This window comes from Microtus pennsylvanicus, chromosome 19, assembly GCF_037038515.1.
Source record: "Microtus pennsylvanicus isolate mMicPen1 chromosome 19, mMicPen1.hap1, whole genome shotgun sequence".
Taxonomy (NCBI): domain Eukaryota; kingdom Metazoa; phylum Chordata; class Mammalia; order Rodentia; family Cricetidae; genus Microtus; species Microtus pennsylvanicus.
Genome location: NC_134597.1, coordinates 31,378,632 through 31,399,924, shown reverse-complemented (window position 1 = coordinate 31,399,924; position 21,293 = coordinate 31,378,632). Strand labels below are relative to the sequence as shown.

General features: G+C 38.0%; 1 protein-coding gene across 6 annotated transcripts in view; it reads right to left on the bottom strand.

The window, feature by feature from the left end:
* Trim24 (tripartite motif containing 24) overlaps positions 1–21,293 on the bottom strand; it is a 108,935-nt gene that overhangs the window by 35,652 nt on the left and 51,990 nt on the right. For all 6 annotated transcript variants that reach the window (XM_075953964.1, XM_075953966.1, XM_075953967.1 and 3 more), the window contains 2 exons: positions 7,772–7,904; positions 4,223–4,339 (listed from right to left, as the gene is read on the bottom strand). In XM_075953964.1, coding sequence (XP_075810079.1) covers positions 4,223–4,339; positions 7,772–7,904 — 250 coding nt within the window. The remainder of the gene's footprint in view (positions 1–4,222; positions 4,340–7,771; positions 7,905–21,293) is intronic.

Below are 21,293 nucleotides of genomic sequence, written 5' to 3'. Positions count from 1 at the left end.
TGCACCCAAATCCCCTAGAAGGTTTCCCAGACTCTCCCTTCCTAGGTCTTTATCTTTATCTCCCAGTTAATAGAACCCATCCTGAGGGGAGATGCCACATTATTTTATGGCCTGTTGACCTAGGATCAGTGACGACACTAGATCCTAGGCCTTTTAGATACAAACCTATCTTCGGTCATATGCACTCTGCAAAGGAGTCTCTATGTAGTCACACATTAAGCTTTAATGTGTATCTAGACCTGCACTGATTGTTGACTGGAAACTTTTCCTGTTGAATATGCTGGCAATAAATTGCCTGGCATCAGACTCTAGAAATGTGACCCAGTTTGTTAGTCAAACTGAACCGAATTTTCATCCTCACCTCTGTGCAGTTTGTTTCCCTGCCATGACACCTACAGGGATCCCCTTAAGAAAATACTAAATTATATAGAAATAAACTAAGCTGAGGGGCTATGCCTTAGTATTATTCAATGACTTTTAAGATAGACAGCTTACTGGTTTCTCCTAAAAAACAAAACGGAATTATGTTCCTGACTTAATTAGAATTTAACTTTGGTGAAGTTGTACTTTTAGAAAATCGCTCATTAGGGCTGCTTGCTCTTTAAAAGCCCCTTAGTCTTCTCAGAAGAGGCAAATTTGTCAAACTGCTTTGAAGACCCAACCTTGTATAAGGAACTGGAGCTGTGTTTCTCTGCCTCTGTGAACTCACTCAACTACAAAGAAGATGAGAAAGTTTCTCGTCTGGGCCAGGCACCTCTTACGCACTAACTAGGGGACCGCCAGGTTGTGCACTAGTTAATAGTTTCTCCTTTTTCCTGAGTGCCTAACTTCAACTACTTTGTTTCATGAAACTTTTCCAAAATTATTATTTATAAAAAAATGGACAGAAAGAAAAAACAGTACTAGACACTACACATTGGAACAGCTTACAGGAGACATTTGGTGACTGCACCCAGTGCCACAACTACAAAAGCTTTATTTTTCCTGCCTGTTCCTTCCACAGTCACTCTAAAACTTAAAAAGTTAGAGATTGTATTCTGTTGTAAATTCTCAAGATAATTGCTTGAAATAAATATTGCTTCAGAATTAAGAAAATCAGGTAGGTGTACAAAGCAACCAAAACTCATTCAGAGGTTCAAGTCAGACATTAGTGGTACATGCCTTTATTCCCAGCACTCAGGAGGTAGATGCAGGTAGATCTCTGTGAGTTTGAAGCCAGCCTGGTATAGAGAGCCAGTTACAGGACAAGCTTCAACATTCCAGAGAAATCCTGTCTTGAAAAACCAAGCCAAACCAAAACAATAAAAACAAAACAAAATCTTCAGTGGTTCAATAGAACAAATAAGGAAAAAATCTGCATATTTCAACACAAATTAATAACAAATTAGTAGCATAATTTTAATCCTTCTGCAATCGTGTAGACTGTAAAACTATATAAACTAAAGATATATTTCTGTGACAGTGCCTCATATACACAAAACTTTGAGCTCAATCCCTACACAGATGAAGAAAGGAACAAAGGGAAAGAAAAGGGCACCAACCTAAAGTCTTTGATAATCATAATTCAGAAATCAAAGCCTCCTACACAGCAACACTATTTTAAGGAGGAAAGAGCCCATATATGTAAGTTGAATGCTTTTGAGACGTAAGAAAGAATATCAAAAACTCAAGTTGAATGTTGGCTGCGTAGCAAGTTTAAGGTCAGCTGAAGCTTCAAGTGATACTGCCTTAAAAAAAACAAACAAACCAACAAACCAAAATAAAAGCACACATATTAAAGGAACCCTAGCCACCTGGGGCACCACAAAAGTGGCCTTGTTCTTCCCCAATTATGCCTTGCTAAAGACCAGGAGATAGATTCCAAAGTTTGTCAACAGAGGTATACTCCCTTATTTGGCCACCTTCCTTCCTCTGAGGCTGATTGCCAAGGTCCAACCATCAAGATATTGAAGTCCAGCAATCAAATCCCTCTTTGGCTCACCTATTTAACATGTCCAATTAAAATTAAACACTTCCCCATAACAGGGGGATTCCTGTTTATCTTGAAACTGCCATTATTCTTTGTGTCACAATTGTCTCCGCTCTATCCAGAGGCAGTCCCTTCAGGGTAAATATCCCCCACTCCCACCCCCTTGCTAATGTTCAGCTCCTTTTCTTGTCTCTTATATTCAATCTTCTATCCTTCTGGGGCAAATAAAATCTCCTTTGTACTAAGTCCAGTACGGATTCCATTCCTTTCACTGTGGATCTCTGTGAATTCAAGGCTAGCCTGGTCTACATAGTAGATTCCAGGAAAGCCAGGACTCTACAGGTCATTGTCTTAAAACAAAACAAAATCACACAAAACTTTGTTTCAAAAACAAAATAAACAAAATCCCAAACATACCATCCCTATCTGTTTCATAAAACAGTAAGAACAATAAGATTATGAGCCAGGTGGTGGTGGCGCACCCCTTTAATCCCAACACTTAGGGAGGCAGAGGCAGGCAGATCTCTGTGAGTTTGAGGCCAGCCTGGTCCAGAAAGAGAGTTCCGGGTCAGCCAGGACTGTTACACAGAGAAATCTTGTCTCCCTCCAGGTGGCGGGGATGGGGTAGAGGAGAGAGGATAGAAAGAATAGATTATGATGGTTTTAAGCAAGATGAACCCCAAAGGCTGACACAATTTTGCTGATGCAGTCTTTTATTCAAGGTCTTTCTTCTGGGCACTTCAAGACAGTAGCAAGTTAACTTTGTGCGTGAAACAAGAGAAAGAGGACACAACACCTTAGCTTGGTGTGCTAAGGTGGAATGTGAATTGTCAGTAACTGCCCTAAATGGGAGATGAATCTAGGGGGCAGTTGCTTTTTCATGGAGCAGAAAAGGTTTCTAGTAAAGTATCTAGAAACAGACAAAGAATAAAGTGTTGTGTAATAGCTTTCTGGAGCCGGGCGAGGTGGCGCACGCCTTTAATCCCAGCACTCGGGAGGCAGAGGCGGGTGGATCTCTCTGAGTTTGAGACCAGCCTGGTATACAGAGCTAGTTCCAGGAGAGGCTCCAAAGCCACAGAGAAACCCTGTCTCTAAAAAGCAAAAACAAAAAACAAAAAAAACAAAAAACAAAAAAACAAAAAAAAAAACCATAGCTTTCTGGAGACTGAAACATTCTATCCTACAGGGAAGCTCCTTAAGCAGGAAGGAAGAGAAACAATTCAAAATAGCTTCAGGAAGTCCCTGAAATTGAACAAGTTCAGTAAGTCTTTCCCTGCCAGAGTAAGCAATAAAAGCTGAGAGTTTTTCTCAGAGTGGAGCTGCAAAGAAAACTCTTGAGACCAGGCTAACTTATTGGAAGAAGGCAAAACAGGCCCAGCTGCCTGAAAGAGGTTTAGATCAACTCAGGTACCTGGAAATGGCATCTCCAGCCTGCTAAGCTGCCTGCAGGCTGAGGAGTATGCTCCAGGCTCATCTTTGTGAGAACACACTGTACACATACTAGTGTGGGCTTCGGTGATGCAGCTGACTTTGAGTTATTTTTGCTCCCCAAATTCTTGTAAGTAAATACAGGTAATAAGATGCATTGGCTCACCAAATTGTAATTTTTATGGGTCTTCTTCCTCTAACTCCTGTCCTACAAATTAATGTTATTATTGTTACATATATGTATACACGTGTGCATATATACCATATATGTATATAAAGAAACACATTGTATGTATGTATATGTGTGTACTGGGTTCTCTATCTGGGGTGAGCAATCAAGTGTGTTGTGCCCTCCTAAGGAAATGTTTGGTCACAACAAAAGGATACATCAAAGTTTAGTAATACCTTGTTTCAATGTGCACTAAAACTTGTATCCCATGTGTCTAAAGAATTAGGACCTGGGAAGGCACCTCAAATATTAGGAAATATAAAAATAGCAATTAAGTACATAATCAAATATTAAAGTAGCTATGTTATTGGCAAAGCTGTCTTTTTCTCAATCTTAAAAAATTAAAATTAGAAAACCATTATAAATATATATCGGATAAATAAGCTATTTAGTATACGTTTTATTTAGTATATATTTTATTAGTGAAGAAATCACTTTCTAATCCAAAGTTTTTGAAAAAGTCTTACCAATCTTAAACTATTTGTAATCCAAAAGTTTAGCAATACTTTACAGTGAGTTGAAAAAAATATAGAAATGCATACATTTATTTACTATACATAAAGGATTTATTTATAGTTTCATAAATATAAACTTACCTGTTTTGGATCTGATTTCCTGTATACTTTATATATTTTGTTTTTTCCATCAGTTTGGTGATTAGTGTATCTATGATACCTTTTTGATTTTGAAAAGCTTCTTCTATAAATTGATATCTGAAGAAATAATAAGCAAATAACTTCATACAAGTATCTATACAAAAAAGTTCAAAAGTTAAAAAACCAAACCAAACCAAAACTAATACAAGAAGAGAATATGGGCCGGGAGAGATGACTCTAGTTAAGAGAACTTCTAGAGGCAGCTCATAACCACAGAAACACCAATCCAGAGGACTGTGTTCCCTTGTGGGCACCTGAATCCACATGCACATACAAAGACACACACATGAACAAATGAATCTAAAGAAAGAGAAATAATATAAAGGGTATAAAAAAAATAAACCTTTGAAAATTCCAAATATGGGTTGGAAAGACGGCTGCAGTGGGTAAAAGTGCTTATTGCCAAATCTTATTTTGATTCCTGGGACCCCTGTGGCAGGAGAATTCCCATAAGTTGTCCTCTGACCTCCATATACATAATGTGGTATTCATGAATGCATGCACATGCGCACACAGGAAGTTTAAAAAGGCAGGATTTCCCATCCAAGAAGGGAGTCTTTAGATACTCTATTTCAAGAGTGCAGTAAACACCCAACATTCATAGTTTAGAGACTTATACAGCCCATCTGACAGATGTAGCAAAAAGTAGTCAAAACTTAGTAAATATTTTAACAGCTTAACTATATTGGTATTTCATAGTCATGAAGGTTTGCTACAAATGAACACTTTCACTGGGTGGGGTAGTGTAATGAATCCCAGAACTCAGGAGGCAGGTGGATCGCAGTGAGTTCTAGGCCAGCCTGGTCTACAAAGTGAGTTTCAGGAAAGTCAGGACTGCTTACACAGAGAAACCCCCCAACCAAAAAAAACAAAAAACAAAAAATAAAAAAAACAAAAAACCAACCCACCAACCAACCAACCAAAAAACACTTTCAAGATAATTTCTAAATAGTAATCAGCTTTGCTGTACAACTATAAAACTATTCTTCTGGGATAAGTGGGGAAAGGCATTTGATACAGGACCTTTTGATAAAGTCTTGAGTGACCTATAACATGACACAGCATTTAAGTAGTTGTTATTAATCTGGAAGTCAAGAATATTGATTGTAAAACAGAACAAAAGAAAAACAACAAACAAACAAACAAAAACCCAAAAAACAAAACAAAAAGGGTGACTGTGGCAAATTACAGACGAGAAGCATGTGAAAAGACAGGGAGAGTATACATTACAGAAAGAACTTTAGGGCTAGCAAGATGGTGTAGCAGGAGGCTACATTATCTGGCTTATCATTATCCCTAAGCCAGAAAACCCAGGTTCCATACTGAGAGCTGACTTCTGAAAGCTCTTTTCTAACCTTCACAGGTATACCCTCAACATAAATAACAAAATATTTAAAGCGCTGGGGACTCGGGAGGCTGAGGCAGGAGGCTCTCTGTTAAGTCTGAAGTCATCCTGATCTATAGTCACAGCTATATAGCAAGACACTTTCTCAAATAGAGAAAGCTAATTATTTTTGAAGTATAAAAAGAATAACTGCAAACCTAGAATTCTGCTCAAGGAACATATTCTTAATGTAAATGAGGGTGAAAAACTGGACATGGTGGTACACTCCTTTAAATCCAGCAGTAGCAGGCAGAAAGATCTCTGAGTTCCAGGAGAGCTAGAGCTATATAAAAAAGGTGAAAAATATTTCAGACAATCTGGGAGCTCTATCTCTGGTATAGCCTCAACAAAGTACCCTTAAGTAAATGAAATGAAGGAGATCCATGAAGGAATGGGAAATAATTAAAATCATATGTAGAAACAAAGTTAAATGAATATTGACTTAGGCAATAAGTAATGACTTGAGTATAATATATGTATATGTACCATATGTGTATATTGGTATTTCATTTGTATTATTTCATTAATAAATAAAATTTGCATGAAGATCAGAGAATAAAACAACCCCAGTGATCAGCCTTACAGACCAGGTAGTGATAACACACACCTTTAATCCCCGTAGCTATACTAGTTTGCCACTGAAACTGGGCAGTAGTAGTGCATGCCTTTAATTCCAGCCCCACAGAGGATTATAAAATGGGAGAAGACAGCTCTCAAGCAGTTGCATTCTGAGATTCCTGGAGGCAGGATCGCCATTTTGGACTGAGGTAAAGGTAAGAGACACTGGCTGGCTGTTTTGCTTTTCTGACCTTCAAGTTGAACTCCAATTTCTTTCTCTGAGTTTTTATTAATCATCCTTCATATATGATAAAGTAAGGGACATATTAGGAGACAAAGGTTGTATTCTAATAAGGTTTATGTCCAGTCCAGGAAGAAGATAAGTAGAAATTAACACCAGAGTAGTCAAGGCCAGTGAGCTGATTCATCAGATCAAAGCACTTGTGCAAGCCTCACAGAACCCACGCAAAAGGAGGGAACCAACTCCCAACTGACTCAACAGGTGGCACATATGAGCCTGCACTCAGACACACACAAACACAGACACCTATACAATAAACTGAACTTTTAAAAGTCAGCCATGGTGGTACAAAAATAAGGAAGATCTCTGTGAGTTTGAGCCTAGCCTGGTTCATATAGTTCCCAACCAGACAGAGCTAGATAGTAAGATTCCACGTAAACAACAACAAAACAAAAACAAAAGCCCTACCAAAGAAAAGTCTCCTAATTTTGTGATAGCAACCTTGTTATTTTATAAACAGTATGGTAAGCCAGTATATCTCAATGTAGGCTGACTTTGGCCTATAGGACATTTGGCAATGTCATAGGAATATTTTTAAATTATTTTTCAGCATTCTTTCATGGGCGCAGAGGGCATACAAGGGTACAACTAATTTGAGAGCCATAGTTAAAAACATTTTGAGTTTTAATTACTATGCCTAAAAGGTCCATGAAACAAAAATGTCTCTGATCTGTAAGCTTCTTGTTTGAGGACAGACAGTTCCTGAAATGCTGGAGGCCACTGTTTATGGGAGGTAACAAGCCACAGGTTTGTTTGAGCCATCTGCACTGGATGTGTTTGATCACATGTGGGCAGGAGGTTCACAGGCAGGAAATATGTTAGGATGTACGCTTGCCTCTGATTGGATGTAGGCTGGAGGTACATCAGAAGGCACATTTGACCCTGATCAGACTTGATGACAAATACTTCAGCCAATGTAAACTGCGATTAGGGGTCATTTCTCAGGAATGGGTATGGACCTGGCCAGAACCATTCACTTAGTACTTTAACTAAGTGTGCTTCAAATTTGGCTTTTGAACTGTGACAGTGGTCTTTTTCTCAATCAGTGGGGTTAACACTAGCACCTAACCACCATATAATGCACAGCATTCAATGTACTGTCTGGACCAAAATATAAAGAAACTGAAACTGAGAAAGCCAGCTTGTCACTGGCCAAACAAAACAGATACAAATCTCCACTCAGGTGGAACAGCAGTAGTCCATAAAAGGTATGCTGCCAATCTGAAAAAACAAGACATGCTGGTACCTATGCTCTTTGTGTTCCAGCAGCTGGCAGTCCCGACATGTCAGTTTGTCACATGTTTCACAGTAAAGCTTCAGCTGCTCCTTCTTATGGAATGGACAGAACACTGGTCGCTGACTGGTCACACCAACTGCCTCTGCAAAAATAATGGACAGCAAAAAGAAAATTCATGTAATTGAACAGAAAATCATTAGATGGTCCATATTTACCCAATTCCACGGACATAAAAGAACTCTTGTTTCTTTAATCTATGCAGCTTAAGCTTCACTGCATTACAGATTTTGAAATATTAAATATTCTCAAGGTTGGCGGCTAAAGGCATCTATCTACCTCTGTTGGAGGAAGAGAGGTCTCTTGTTGATTCCTGGCTGCTTCGCCCCAAAATAATCACACAGCAACTATATTATTTAAAACACTGCTTGGTCCATTAGCTCTAGCTTCTTGTTGGCTAACTCTTACATATTAATTTAACCCATTTCTATGAATCTGTGTATTGCTACATGGCTGTGGCTTACCAGCTAAAGTTTCAGCATCTGTCTCTGGCAGGGCTACATGGCTTATCTCTGACTCCGCCCTTCCCCCCAGCATTCAGTTTAGTTTTGCCCACCTAGCTCTGCTCCCCTATAGCTCTGCTATAGGCCCAAAGCAGTTCCTTTATTAACCAATGATATTCACAACATACAGAGGGGAATTCCACATCACCTCCCCTTTTCTGTTTAAATGAAAGGAAGGCTTTATCTTCAACATAGCAAATTACATATAACAAAACAGGTATCGAAAAGAATTACAGATACAATATTTATATCTACTTTTTTATTGTAACTAAGGAAAACTATAACTATCAATTCTTCAACTCCATCAAAGACTCCAGAAGGATATACTATCACCTAAGTAAACTGGAAGTGCATTATAAGCAACTTCCAAAACTCAAGAATTGACAGAGACATCTTGTTGCCTGGACAGCTACCCAAAGTTCTTCCGTACTGTCAGGGCATCCATCTTCAGCCTCAGGCCCATAGTATCTCTGGCAGACTCTTTCATTGAAGCAGGAACCCTGAAGTATGGTCTCACCTTTAAGCAAGTCTAGGAGTCATTTCTTTGTGGGTGTTGCATGTCTAATTCATCAAGCAGTGCAGGCAAGAACACTTTCTTGCCCAATGGCTAACCAACTCCATAAGGAGCCTCTTTGATGCCCATCTTCCTCTTGAAGTAGCTTGGCGCTGCCAGGAGCAAATGTGTCTCACTGTCATCAAAAGTCCTAAGTTCTTAAACATTTTAAATGCCAAATTCTGGAGTCTTTAAAAATCTTTGAAGGGGGCTGGAGAGATGGCTCAGAGGGTAAGAGCACTGGCTGCTCTTCCAGTGGTCCTGAGTTCAATTCCCAGCAACCACATGGTGGCTCACAACCATCTGTAATGAGACCTGGTGCCTTCCTTGCCAGCAGTACATTGTATGCTTAATAAATAAATAAATCTTAAAAAAAAGCTTTGAAGAATGTCTATCCATCTGAAATACATCTCTGAACATCTAGAAAACCTGACTATCATGACTAAAAGCTTGACTATTATAGATGACTATCTACTACATTACATTTTTAAATGAGCTGCACAAACACAATACCTTAATCAAAAGCGCATATATATATATAAAATAACAAAACTGACCTTAAATTTTTATCAATAACCAAGATCCATACCAATGCAAATCTCTATAGCATATCCCCCTTTAAATGCAAAGAAATATTTATAAACAATATTTGGAAATATGGGCTTAGTTTTTCTAAACTGCTTCCTGCTGTTTATCAGGCGAAGTATTTTCTATTTGGGGGTGTTCACAGAAATCTTTTGGGGGATCTTGGTCCATCAAACCATATTGGTATGGAAGCAATCCACAGGTTCTCATCTTCTGTGGAAACAAAAGAAGATCCTCTTTTCAAAAGCAACATATTCTTAGACCCAAATTTTAGAATCAAGACACCTTTATGTTGGTTTAACTTAGCAGTCATACAATGTCTCTCTGTAGTTAGCTCCTTCACAGTCAAAAAAAATTACAGAAAACACAATAATATATGTAATCCAGACTCTATGTGTATAGTCCATCTTTACATGGCTTATTTTTCTTTACTCCGTTTAATCTATGACTGTCCATACTGTCTCTTTAAAGATTTTTTTAAACGATTTACTTATTTTTCAACTGTCTGTCTATACTTGATTTCTTCTCTCTCCCAAGTTTACATACATTTATTCAACACTGTGACCCATTTAGAGTTCTTTTATGTCTGAATCTGCCCTTATTGCATTATCTGTAATCCTCTACTGTCTTGAAGAATTTTTAAAATGGTAAGCAGCTTGTTTGCAGTTACTCTGGATGCTGGCTCTGCCTCTCTCCATTTTTAAAATGGTAGAAGTACCATTACTGCCAGCTTTGGGGCCGTCAGGTAAGAGCTGCACTCAGCACTTTAACTCTGAGAACAAGCGTGCAGTACATAAACCCTTTTTATCTGAGTAATAGCTAAATCTTCCATGCAGAGCACTGTGCAACCTGAAAATATCTTTGTGTATGAGGCAGGAATGAGCCATTGTCTCCTGCCTGTGCACACCTAGTAGACCTGATCCTGCTGCCTGTACAGGTGGGGAGAGTTGAGCCATGGGCATGGTCTCAGCTACTTTACTCCCGACCCTGAGTGGGCCCACAAATGCCATTCCAATGCTCCATAGCCAGAATTCACACTGGCAGCACGGTTCAGGGAGCCGTGTTTTAAAACGACATGGCTTTTTCCTGCTACTGCTGAATCAGGAAAACCTCTGGAGCTGCTGCAGCAAGCCACCAACTGAAAAAAAAAATGTGGCTAAACTTTGTTTGTTGTGTGTGTGACTAGAGTTTCTTTCCAAGCCCTCTCAGGTTTTACATGGATTTAGTCTACCACATTGGTGCCAATCTGTTGGAAGAGAAGCCTCATATCTCCAAGCCTGATGAACTAAATTCAATCCCCAGAACCCACACGGTGGAGAGAACCAACTCCCATAAGATGTCTCACACAAGGTACCCGCACTCATACTCACAAAGAATAAATTGTAAAAACCAAAAAACTTAAAACACTTTTCAAGCATTTAAGGGAACTGAATAAAAATTTTCACTTTAATTAAGGAGTAATTTAAATGGCTAGATATGTCATGAAAATATGTAGTTTATAAAATTAAAACATTTTAAGATAGTCCCTATGAATATAAACTAAATGTTTTCTAACCTAAATATGAGACAGGACTATCAAAATGTGTGGACTTGAACTGGAAACAAGGCTCAGAAGTTAAGAATACCTGACTTGCTCCTCTTCCATATCAGCAACCACATGGCAGTTCACAACCCTCTGTAACTAGAGCTCCACAGAGTCTAATGACCTCTTAATGGTCTCCACATGCACCAGGCACTAATGCGGTGATGCACAGAAATACATGTAGGCAAAACACATATATACATAATAAAATAATATTCTTAAGAAGTTGTGGACTGGCCTGGGATGGTTCTACAAACTGGCTCTCATAAATATGGCCATAGGTGAGTATGCATCTCTAGCATCTCTGGTGTACACTGACATATTTCTTCTTCATAAGTTAACTGTACTTTTAGTTTGTGAATGCCCACACCCCTCTTACTGGGAATTAAACCTAGAGCTTTATATAAGCTAAGAAAATATTTAACCACTGAGCTATACCTACCTGCTATTTTTAAGTTTTGTGAGGAGACTGCATGAATTTATACTCCCATCAACACTATAAGGGTTCTTTTTTCCTGAATCCTCATTAGATTATTATTATTATTGCCAGTAAGACTGCAATGAGATAAAACATAAATGTAGTTTCATTTGCATATTTCTGATGGCTTAGGCAACAGAACTTTCTTATATAGTTATTATCCATACATGCTTCTTTTATTGACTGGATTGTTTGAGGGGTGTACTTTGATGTCTTTTTTAGTTCATATATTCTAAACTTTTTATGTGTGTTCATGTGTGTTTGGGTGCACATGTGTAATGAACATGTATGTACAGAGACCAGGTGTCATTCCTCAGGAGCCACCTGTTTTGGAGACGGAGTTTCTCATTAGCACCTAGATCTGTCTAATAAGTTAGGCTGCCTGGCCAATACGGCTCAGGATTCAGCATGTGTCTGTGCCCCCATTCCCAGATGCTTCATCACTCAAATTACAAGTAAGTCATCATGCTAGGCTTTTTAATATGGATATTAGTGACTGAACTTACGTCCTTATCCTTGTACAGCAAGCACTTTACTAACTGAGCCATCTTCTCAGCTCCTGTGTATATCTTAGGCTAGATCTTAATCCCCTCAAAGATTAATAACTGTAGCCTTTTTACTTTATTTACTTTGCTTAACAGAAACATTTTCATGAAATCACATTTGTCAATTCTTGTTATTATTTCCTGGCCTATTTGTCCCTTTCAGAAGATGGAAGTCAACAGGCAACAGCACTTGCCACTCTTCTAGAGGACTCGGCACCCTATCAGGTGGCTCCAAACTGCCTGTGTCTTTAGTTCCAGTTTAGATATTCTCTTCTGACCTCTGCAGGCACTGCATACACACATAAACTCACAAATTAACAACAAACCAATTGTTTTTTTTTTTAATTAGGATATGTGGCTTTGGAGCCTGTCCTGGAACTAGCTCTTGTAGACCAGGGCCAAGTGCTGGGATTAAAGGCGTGTACCACCACTGCCTGGCCAAGGATAAGTATTTTATTATTATTATTTATTTGTGCTTTTAGGACTTGAACTCAAAGCCTTGTGCATGCCAGTTGGTTAATAAGAAGCCTGAGCTAACAGGCCAAACAGTGTTCTAATTAATATAGTTTCTGTGTTATTGTTCAGGTCTGGGTGGCCAGGAAACAAACAAGCAGGCTCTGCCTACAACCACTGAGCTACATTCCCAGCTCCATCAACAAGTCTTTATTTAGACAGAGTCCTTTCTCAAAAAGTACATGTATAAGCCTATATTTTTCAAGTCCAAAAATAGTTTTTATGGTTTATATTTAAAAAAGTTTTACCCCTCTCATAGGGAAACATTAATAAATTTAACTATTGGAGACATCTAAAAGATTTATGATTTTAAATTCTTAGAAAAATGTTAGAAGTAGCCAGAAAGGAAAATTAAGTTGTAGATTTAAATTATCTTACCATGAGTTAATGAAAAATTGACAATAAAAAGTAATAAAGACAAACAACTGTACAGAATTCTTTCAAGGCTGGGGATACAGTCCTGTTGCTAGTGTCTAGCTAGCACACATGAACCCAGGGGTTCAATCCTTGTCACCTCATAAGCAGGCCAAACTGGATTAGACCTGTAACTCCAGAACCTGAGAGGGAAAAGCAGGATGATCAGAAGCTTCAGGTGATCCTTTGATACAATCAATTCTTGGTTCACAGTAATCACACTCTAATTATTAAATTTACACTCAATAATACATCATATTCATTCACAGAACTACCAAAGTAAAAAATCAAAACAAAACCCCAACTCTGCAAGTACAGAATATCTTAAAATAAAATGAAACAGCGAAATACTATAATTCAAATACTTATCTAAAACACACATCGAGTATCTAGCTCATCTGTCCCAGTAATTAAAAAAATTTTCGGGTTTTTTTTTGGGGGGATGTTTCTGAGGGTAAACAGGTTTTCTCTCTATTATGTAGCTCTGCCTGTCCTGGAACTTGCTATGTAGTTGCCTACATAGCAGTAGTTGCAGGTTGCCTCTGCCTCCTGAATGCTGGGATAATAGCTGTGCATCACCACACCCATCACTAGTAACAGAAATTTAAAATTAAATAATTGAAAAGAAACACAAGAGTAATGGACTAAAGGGTAGAAGTAATTGGATAAATAAATATACCCAAAGAGCTACTCCTATGAATAAATATAAAACCAAACCTACCATATAAGTTAAAAAAAATGATACAAACATATAAAACTCACAATGGAAGAAGAAAAATAACCATAGAAAAATTAGGTAGTTGTTCTGGTTTGGATGTGAAATGTTTCTTTACCTCTCATTCATCCCCAAAAGCAACCTGAATTGAAGGTCTGGTATGGTAATATTTTGTTTGTGCTTTAACAAATAAAACTTGCCTGAAGATCAGAGTACAGAGCTAGCCACACTACTTAGCCAGAGGCCAGACAGAGATGGGACACATTTTTAATCCCAGCACTCGAGAGGCAGAGGGGGAAGAAGTTGGATCTCTGTGAGTTTGAGGTCATCCTGGGCTACATGAGACTGAATCAGTCTAAAAGAGAAACAGAGCCAAGTTTTCCAGGCCCACACCTTTAATCCCAGCACTAAAGAGGTGAGAATAGGAAGTGATATGGCTGGGCAGAGAGGAAAATAAGGTAGAAGAGACAGGAGCTCAGGATTTAGTCTAAGGTTTCACAGACATGGCATTCAATCTGAGGGCTTGTAGAGATGTGATATCCCATTCAGTCTGAGGATTTCATAGAGGTAAGAACTAATGACTAGCTGCTCTGCTTCTCTGACTTTTCAGTTTCCACCGCTCCTCCCAATAGCTGACTCCGAATTTTTATTATCGAGATCAATTAGAATTTGCTCTACATCTGGCTTTTTGGAGTATGAATTCACAAAAAAGCCACTTGCCTGTGGCTTTGCAGCCACCAGTGTAGTCCAGAGCTACACACAGCCTATGTCATTGCGCTGAAGGTAAGGTTTTCCTTTCTTCTCTCCTGATGGGCTTTCCCTGGGCACCCTTCTCAGGCTGCTCCCAGACTAGATAGCTGCATTGAAATCTGTTAGGGCTTCTACTGTTCTATGCAGTAGCAGTCAGATTCATACTTCACAGTCATCTGAACCATCAGCAGCGGATTTGGTGAGACAATTTGGAATTTTGAAAAAAAAATTAGTTAAAGAGAAAGTTTTCCCCCCAAAAATGGGAAACACAATTATGATGAAGAGTCAGGTTGCTGTATGCTTATGCAATGCATGATTTAAAACTGGAACATTTAAATCAATTAAATGAAGAGATAGCCAACTGGAATCAACATAATGTTAATTATCCCCTTGATAGTTCTTGGTTTATCTCTAAAAAAGGTGGTTGATATGAGTGCCAAGATACAGGCCTTAGAAAAACTTATAAAAACAGATCATCGGCCGGGCGGTGGTGGCGCACGCCTTTAATCCCAACACTTGGGAGGCAGAGGCAGGCGGATCTCTGTGAGTTCGAGACCAGCCTGGTCTACAAGAGCTAGTTCCAGGACAGGCTCCAAAACCACAGAGAAACCCTGCCTCGAAAAACAAAAACAAAAACAACAACAACAACAAAACCCCCCCAAAAAACAGATCATAGAGATATCCAAACTCAGACACAGGGTTTTAAAGAAAAACCATTATGAATACTGCATTATAAGGTTACAAAGAAACAGCCTAAGGTTTTCAAACAACCAACCTTAATTTGTCCAGTCACCTTACAAGAACTGCCAAATGATAGCACCAAGGCTCACAGGAATCCTTTGGGAATGTTAGATTTAAGGAGATCCATGGCAGCGAGTCTCATAGGGCATGCATTCACCTTTTCTGAAGCAGATGTTAAACTTGTGATCAACTTGTCATAGAATTATCCCCCCAGACTGGAAAGACTTGGTTACATCAGCTTTAGAGCCTGGTTCTCAATTACCGTGGAGTACCTGGTGAAAAGATGAGGCTAAGACTATTGAATAATGAAGAAGGGCTAGAGGTATGGAAATCTCACAAGACCAACTTTTTGGTGGAGACTAGGCTAATATAGAAAGGCAGTCTCTATATGTTAACCACTGTCTAGCTTTATGCCATACAGCAGTTTTAAATGCTTGGGACAGAACTGAATGAGCAGGAAAGAAAATTGAATCATTTACTAAAGTTATACAGGGCCCAAAAGAAACCTGCTCTGATTTCTTATAAAGACTAAATAACTTCAGCGGTAAATAGAATGATACCAAATTCAGAAGCTAGACAAATAATAATAGAGTTCCTGGCTTATAAAAAATGCTAATTCAAAATGGAAAAGGGTAATTAAGTCACTAAGTGTAAGATCAGCACTCTTGGAGGAATAGATCTGAGATACAATATTGAATCTCATGACCATGATGATGCTTGGAGATGAGACATGATTTCCTGAGGTATGAAGAAAAAGCAAAATGTCAAATGGTTCATTTTGGTAGACAAAGTTACGTAAAAAGGGATTGTAAACAAGGCGTTCCTAGAAACAATGATCTTTCTAAGCATAATTCAAACAGAATGCCCTTTCTTTCTGGATTATGCAGAAGGTATGGCAAAGGCAGGCACTGGACTAACGAATGTATATTAACAAGGGGCAGTCAAGGTAACCCTTGATGAGCCTCTCACAGGACTGCATGTCAAACTCAGTTTAGTTGTTTCCTGTCACTGTGAAGGAAACCCCTTACCGGGGCAAAGAAACTAATCACTATTTTGAGAAACTATACTGCTCTGCATGATAGACCAGCTATAGAAGAGAGAACAAAAAATTCAGGAGAAACCATAAAGCGAATCATTTTGGCAAACTTTTATAAATGAACAAAGGCCAAAATTTTAAAAACATGAATAAATGATGTTGTCACTGAAAGCCTTGGAGATACAAGTGCAGAAGTCACAATAATTGTACCAGATACTTGGCATCCAAACTGGCCTCTTCAAGAGGTAAATGTTCAGTTTTGAGGAAGTGGACCTTTATCTCAGATAAAACAGAGCACAAGATGGGTCAAATGTATAGGGCCAGAAAGAGAGAAAAAATTTAAAGCCCCATATATGCCTAACATACCAATGAGTTTTTGGGGATGTGATTGGTTATAGCAACAGAATAATCACATTAACATTCCTTTAATCTCAGAGACAGACAGACCATAAATTAAAATATGTTAAAGGAAAAAATATTAGAAGGGCACAATGGCTGCTCATTTTTCAAAGACAGCAGCAGTCTTCCCTTTAAAATGGTTGACAGACAAACCTGTATGGGTTAAACAATAGCCCTTAACAACAGCGAAACTGCAGGCTTCAGAACAGCTGGAATAGGAGCAGTTAAATGCTCAGAATATTGAAGAATCAACCAGCCCTTGGAATTCTCCTGTATTTGTTCTTTAAAAAAAAAAAAAGGAAAATGGAGAACAGTTACAGATCTAAGAGCTGTTAATAAGGTGATTCAGTCAATGGACTCTCTACAGTGTGGAATTCCTCTGCCTTCTCTATTACCTAAAGGGTGATGCCTTACAGTTACTGATTTAAGAGAATGTTTCTTCACTATACCTTTACAAGAAAAGACAGAAAAATCTGCCTTCATGGTTCCTACTTAGAATAATTCTCAGCCTGCTAAAAGATATTTATGGAAGATTCCCATAGAGAATGTTAAATAGCCCCACCCTGTGCCAATATTTTGTACAGCAGCCCTCGGAAATGATACATAAGCAATTTCCTTGATCTATACCTTACCATTACATGGACGACATCTTACTAGATGATTCAAATATAGATACTTTAGAAAGAATGTTTGAAGACATAAAAGCAATTTTGTCTACACGTCAGGGAATCCTGATTGCTCTTTGAGCTGATGAGGGAGGGGGACTTGATTGGGGGAGGGAAATGGGAGGCGGTGGCGGGGAGGAGGCAGAAATCTTAAATAAATAAATAAATAAAATGAAAAAAAATTGTCTTGTTGGGGATTACAAATTGCTCCTGAAAAATTCCAAACAGAAGAGACTATTAATTATTAAAAGTCTATTAATTAATAAAATAGGTCTACAAAAAATCAGACACCAAAAGGTACAAATTGACAGATTGATTTCAAACTCTTAATGACTTTCAAAGATTGCTAGGAGACATTTCCTATCTACAAAACAATATTGGGATAGAAAATGATAAACTGAGTAAGTTGTTCAAACCTTAGACGGTGACAAGGACTTAAATAGTCCAAGGGAATTATCACCTGACACTGAGAGAGAATTGGCTTTGATGGAAAACAAATTACAGGATGCACATATGTATTATGTGTATCCAATCTCAACTGCATTCTGGTCATATTATCCTCTAAATATTACCCTACAGGAATATTAATGCAAAGAGAAGACATTATCTTAAAATGGACCTTTCTGACCACATAAACAGAGTAAAAAGTTAAAAGCTTATGTGGAAAAGGTCTCTGAGTTGATACTAAAAGGAATACTGAGACTTTGTCAATTAGCAGGAATAGACACAGCAATAATCAGGAATAGGAATCATCCTGTATATATAACACACTTCCAATCCCATACAGGTCTGCCAGGCCTTAATAGCACAAGGTAATGAAGAAACTGATGAAATGAGCTGGAAGCCTCAGAACTTCATGAAAAGTCAATAGCAAAGGTTTAAAAAAAGATTTTTCCATCACTTGTCAAAAGGTCAAGGAAAAGAAAAAAAAAGGAAATACCTACTTGTTCTTTCTACAAAAAAAAACTTCTACCTGTAGGAAGTAACCCAAAGGGTTATCAAAGGAATGAAATCTGGCAGATGGATGTGTTAAATTTTGTAGAATTTGTAAAACTAAAATATGTTCACCACAACATTGATACTTATTCTGGATTTCAATGGGCAATTGCTTTGAGTTCAGAAAGGGCTGATTTAGTAATCACACATTTATTAGAAGTTATGGACATCATGGGTATACCTGTACAATTTAAGACTGACTGTCTCTAATAAAATGAAAGTTTTTTGACTACTGCAAAATAAAGCATATTAAAGGCATAAAGAATTCTACAAGCAGTCATAGAAGGATCAAATCTAACTCTAATTTGCTAAATAAACAGATAGAGGTAATAAAGACCACCCAAAATAAATTGCAAAAGTTTTATTAACTTTGAATTTTCTAAATGCTAATGAGAAAGGAACAACAGCCGTGAAGAGACATTAGCTAATAGAAAAAAAAAACTATGAAATTAAATCAGCCTGTATACATTAAAGACGTGCTGACCTCAGAATGGAAACCAGGAGAAGAAAAGGTATGGATACCATCAAAATTGTTAAAGGTTAGATTTGAACAAGAGAGATCTCTTAATTAGAAGAGGTGATAGTTCAAACAGCGTGACAATTCAATCTAAACTAACATATACAACTGACAAGTGCTTCTTACACAATCAGATAAAACTTGCCAAAAACGAAACTCCCCAAAATTAGAGTTGGGGAAGGATTTTCGTTTTGTCTTTTCAGAAGAATGAAAGCATCTAGATAAGGAATCTGAAGACCAGTGGAAATGAGACATCTGAAGAAAAAGGACAATCATCCAGAGAAAATGTCCAAAGAAAGAATAAACTGGCCTATTGTTATCACATTTTCAACAGGATAAAATTTCATAAATTTTTCCTAATGTTTGTTTCTGCTGTTCTCTACAGATACATAATACAAATGGTCTTTTGGTAATTCCAGTACAATTAAAGATTAAAGCTGGCTTTGGAGTTGGAGTGTGGGTCTCTCCTTCTCTAAACCCAAGCATGCTTGCTAAAGTGAAATATAAAATCTCTGTCTCATGTCAGAAGAACCACCTGATATGGGACAGAAGAAAAACCAAACTTAATGAACTATTTTATTGCCACTAATCTCATAATCTCTTGGTTCTATTTTGACTCTTTAGAGCTTTTAAGATATAAATATTATCTCAAATTTATAAGATTAACATGTATATATTTTAAACTTTTTGTCATGCTATTAATGACCATGTAGAGTACTAATTCTAGAAAAAGGCTTCATTTAGCTTTTTGTACATGACTTAGGTTTGAGTATCACTTTTTAGCAGTGAACACTGACTACACTTCTTAACAGTGACCTCTGAGATCTCCCAATGGATGATGGGGGCCCCAGAACGATAATTCCACCAGGACTATGATAACACCACTAAGCCATGATAACACCACCATCTAATGATCAGCTTTGAACTACAAACTGCTCAGAACAATATCCAAGTTGCTAGATGAGATAATCCAGGCTCACAGACTATCCTAGTCACAACTTGAGACAAGTCCTGCACTTTCCTATTGTGCTGAAACTGAACAACAAATGATATAGCTACCTCTAAGACTTGACAATTAACCCCAATTTTTCTTTTCAGGATCCCCTAAAATGCCATCGCCCCCTGGATAGCAGGAAGTAAATTTTAAAACACGATTCCCACATTCCCAAGAGGTGAGGTGCGTGGTATTGGGTTGGTGTTGGTATTGTTATGGATATTTGTTTAGGTGGTTGGATCCAAGTTATTATTGGTAACAGTAAGAAAAAAACTGAACAAAGGAGTTTAGATTCAGGGTTCATGTCTTGAAAAGAAAAAGGATGATATATATATGATAGGATATAAGATTATATGATAGGAAATGAGATTAGATTACTGGATCTGAAAAAAGGGGTGGGGGAGATAAATAGAATAAAAAGGTAGATTATTGAATTTACTTTTAACCAAAACAAGCAACTACTACTTTAAAATATTTTATATTGATATGGATTTTTGTATGTTGACACAAACTTAAGATTATTTTTGTTAGAACATATTGTACAAACATTGTTAATGTTGTTCAAAGTATTGCACTTACACAGCTCATGCAACAATGTAATGAAAGCTGAGGAGTGGTGGTCCACTGCCTTTAGTCCCAGTACTTGAGAGGTAGAGGCAGGTGGATCTCTGTGAGTTCAAGGCCACTCTGGTTTACAGAGCTAGTTCCAGGATAGGCTAGAAAGCTACTGAGAAACCCTGTCTTGAAAAACTGAAAAAACAATGCAATGCATATTTCTAGTCCTTCTAGTATAGTATAAGAAAAGGAAAGTTAGTAATTAATCACCTATATGAACTTGCAGTCATATCAGGCCTGTTTTCAAGGTAAAACATAGTTTAGACAGACAGGTCCTGAAACACTTCAGAGAGCTACAGAATATGGCATTTAAGATGTTTTAATAACATATGACATTTTTATGACAATGAGACATGTCTGCTACTGGCAGCACCAATCTACTTCAGAAGATGATAATCACTGAAGAAACTGCACATTTGAGTTTATTTTCTTTGCAGAAAAGTAAGCTGACGTAGGAGGGTCTTCTATCTATCTGTTGCTTTCACTGGTTAATTAAAAAAAACTACTTGGCCTGATAGGTCAGAACATAGGAAGGCGGGGAAGACAAAACAGAATTATGGGGGAAAGAAAGCACAGTCAGGCAGACGCCATGGTTCTCCAACCTGAGACAGACACAGGTTAGGATCTTTCCCGGAAAGCCACCAGCTCATGGTGCTACAGATTATTACAAATGGGTTAACCAAGATGTGAGAATTAGCCAGTAAGAGGCTAGAACTAATGGGCCAGGCAGTGTTTAAATGAATACAATTTGTGTCTTGTTATTTTGGGGTATAAGCTAGCTAGCCAGGCAGCTGGGAGCTGGGCTGGGGGAAGCGGCCCGCTGCTCCTTTCACTATAAGTCACTAGGCAACAAAGTGCTCTTGATTGCTAACA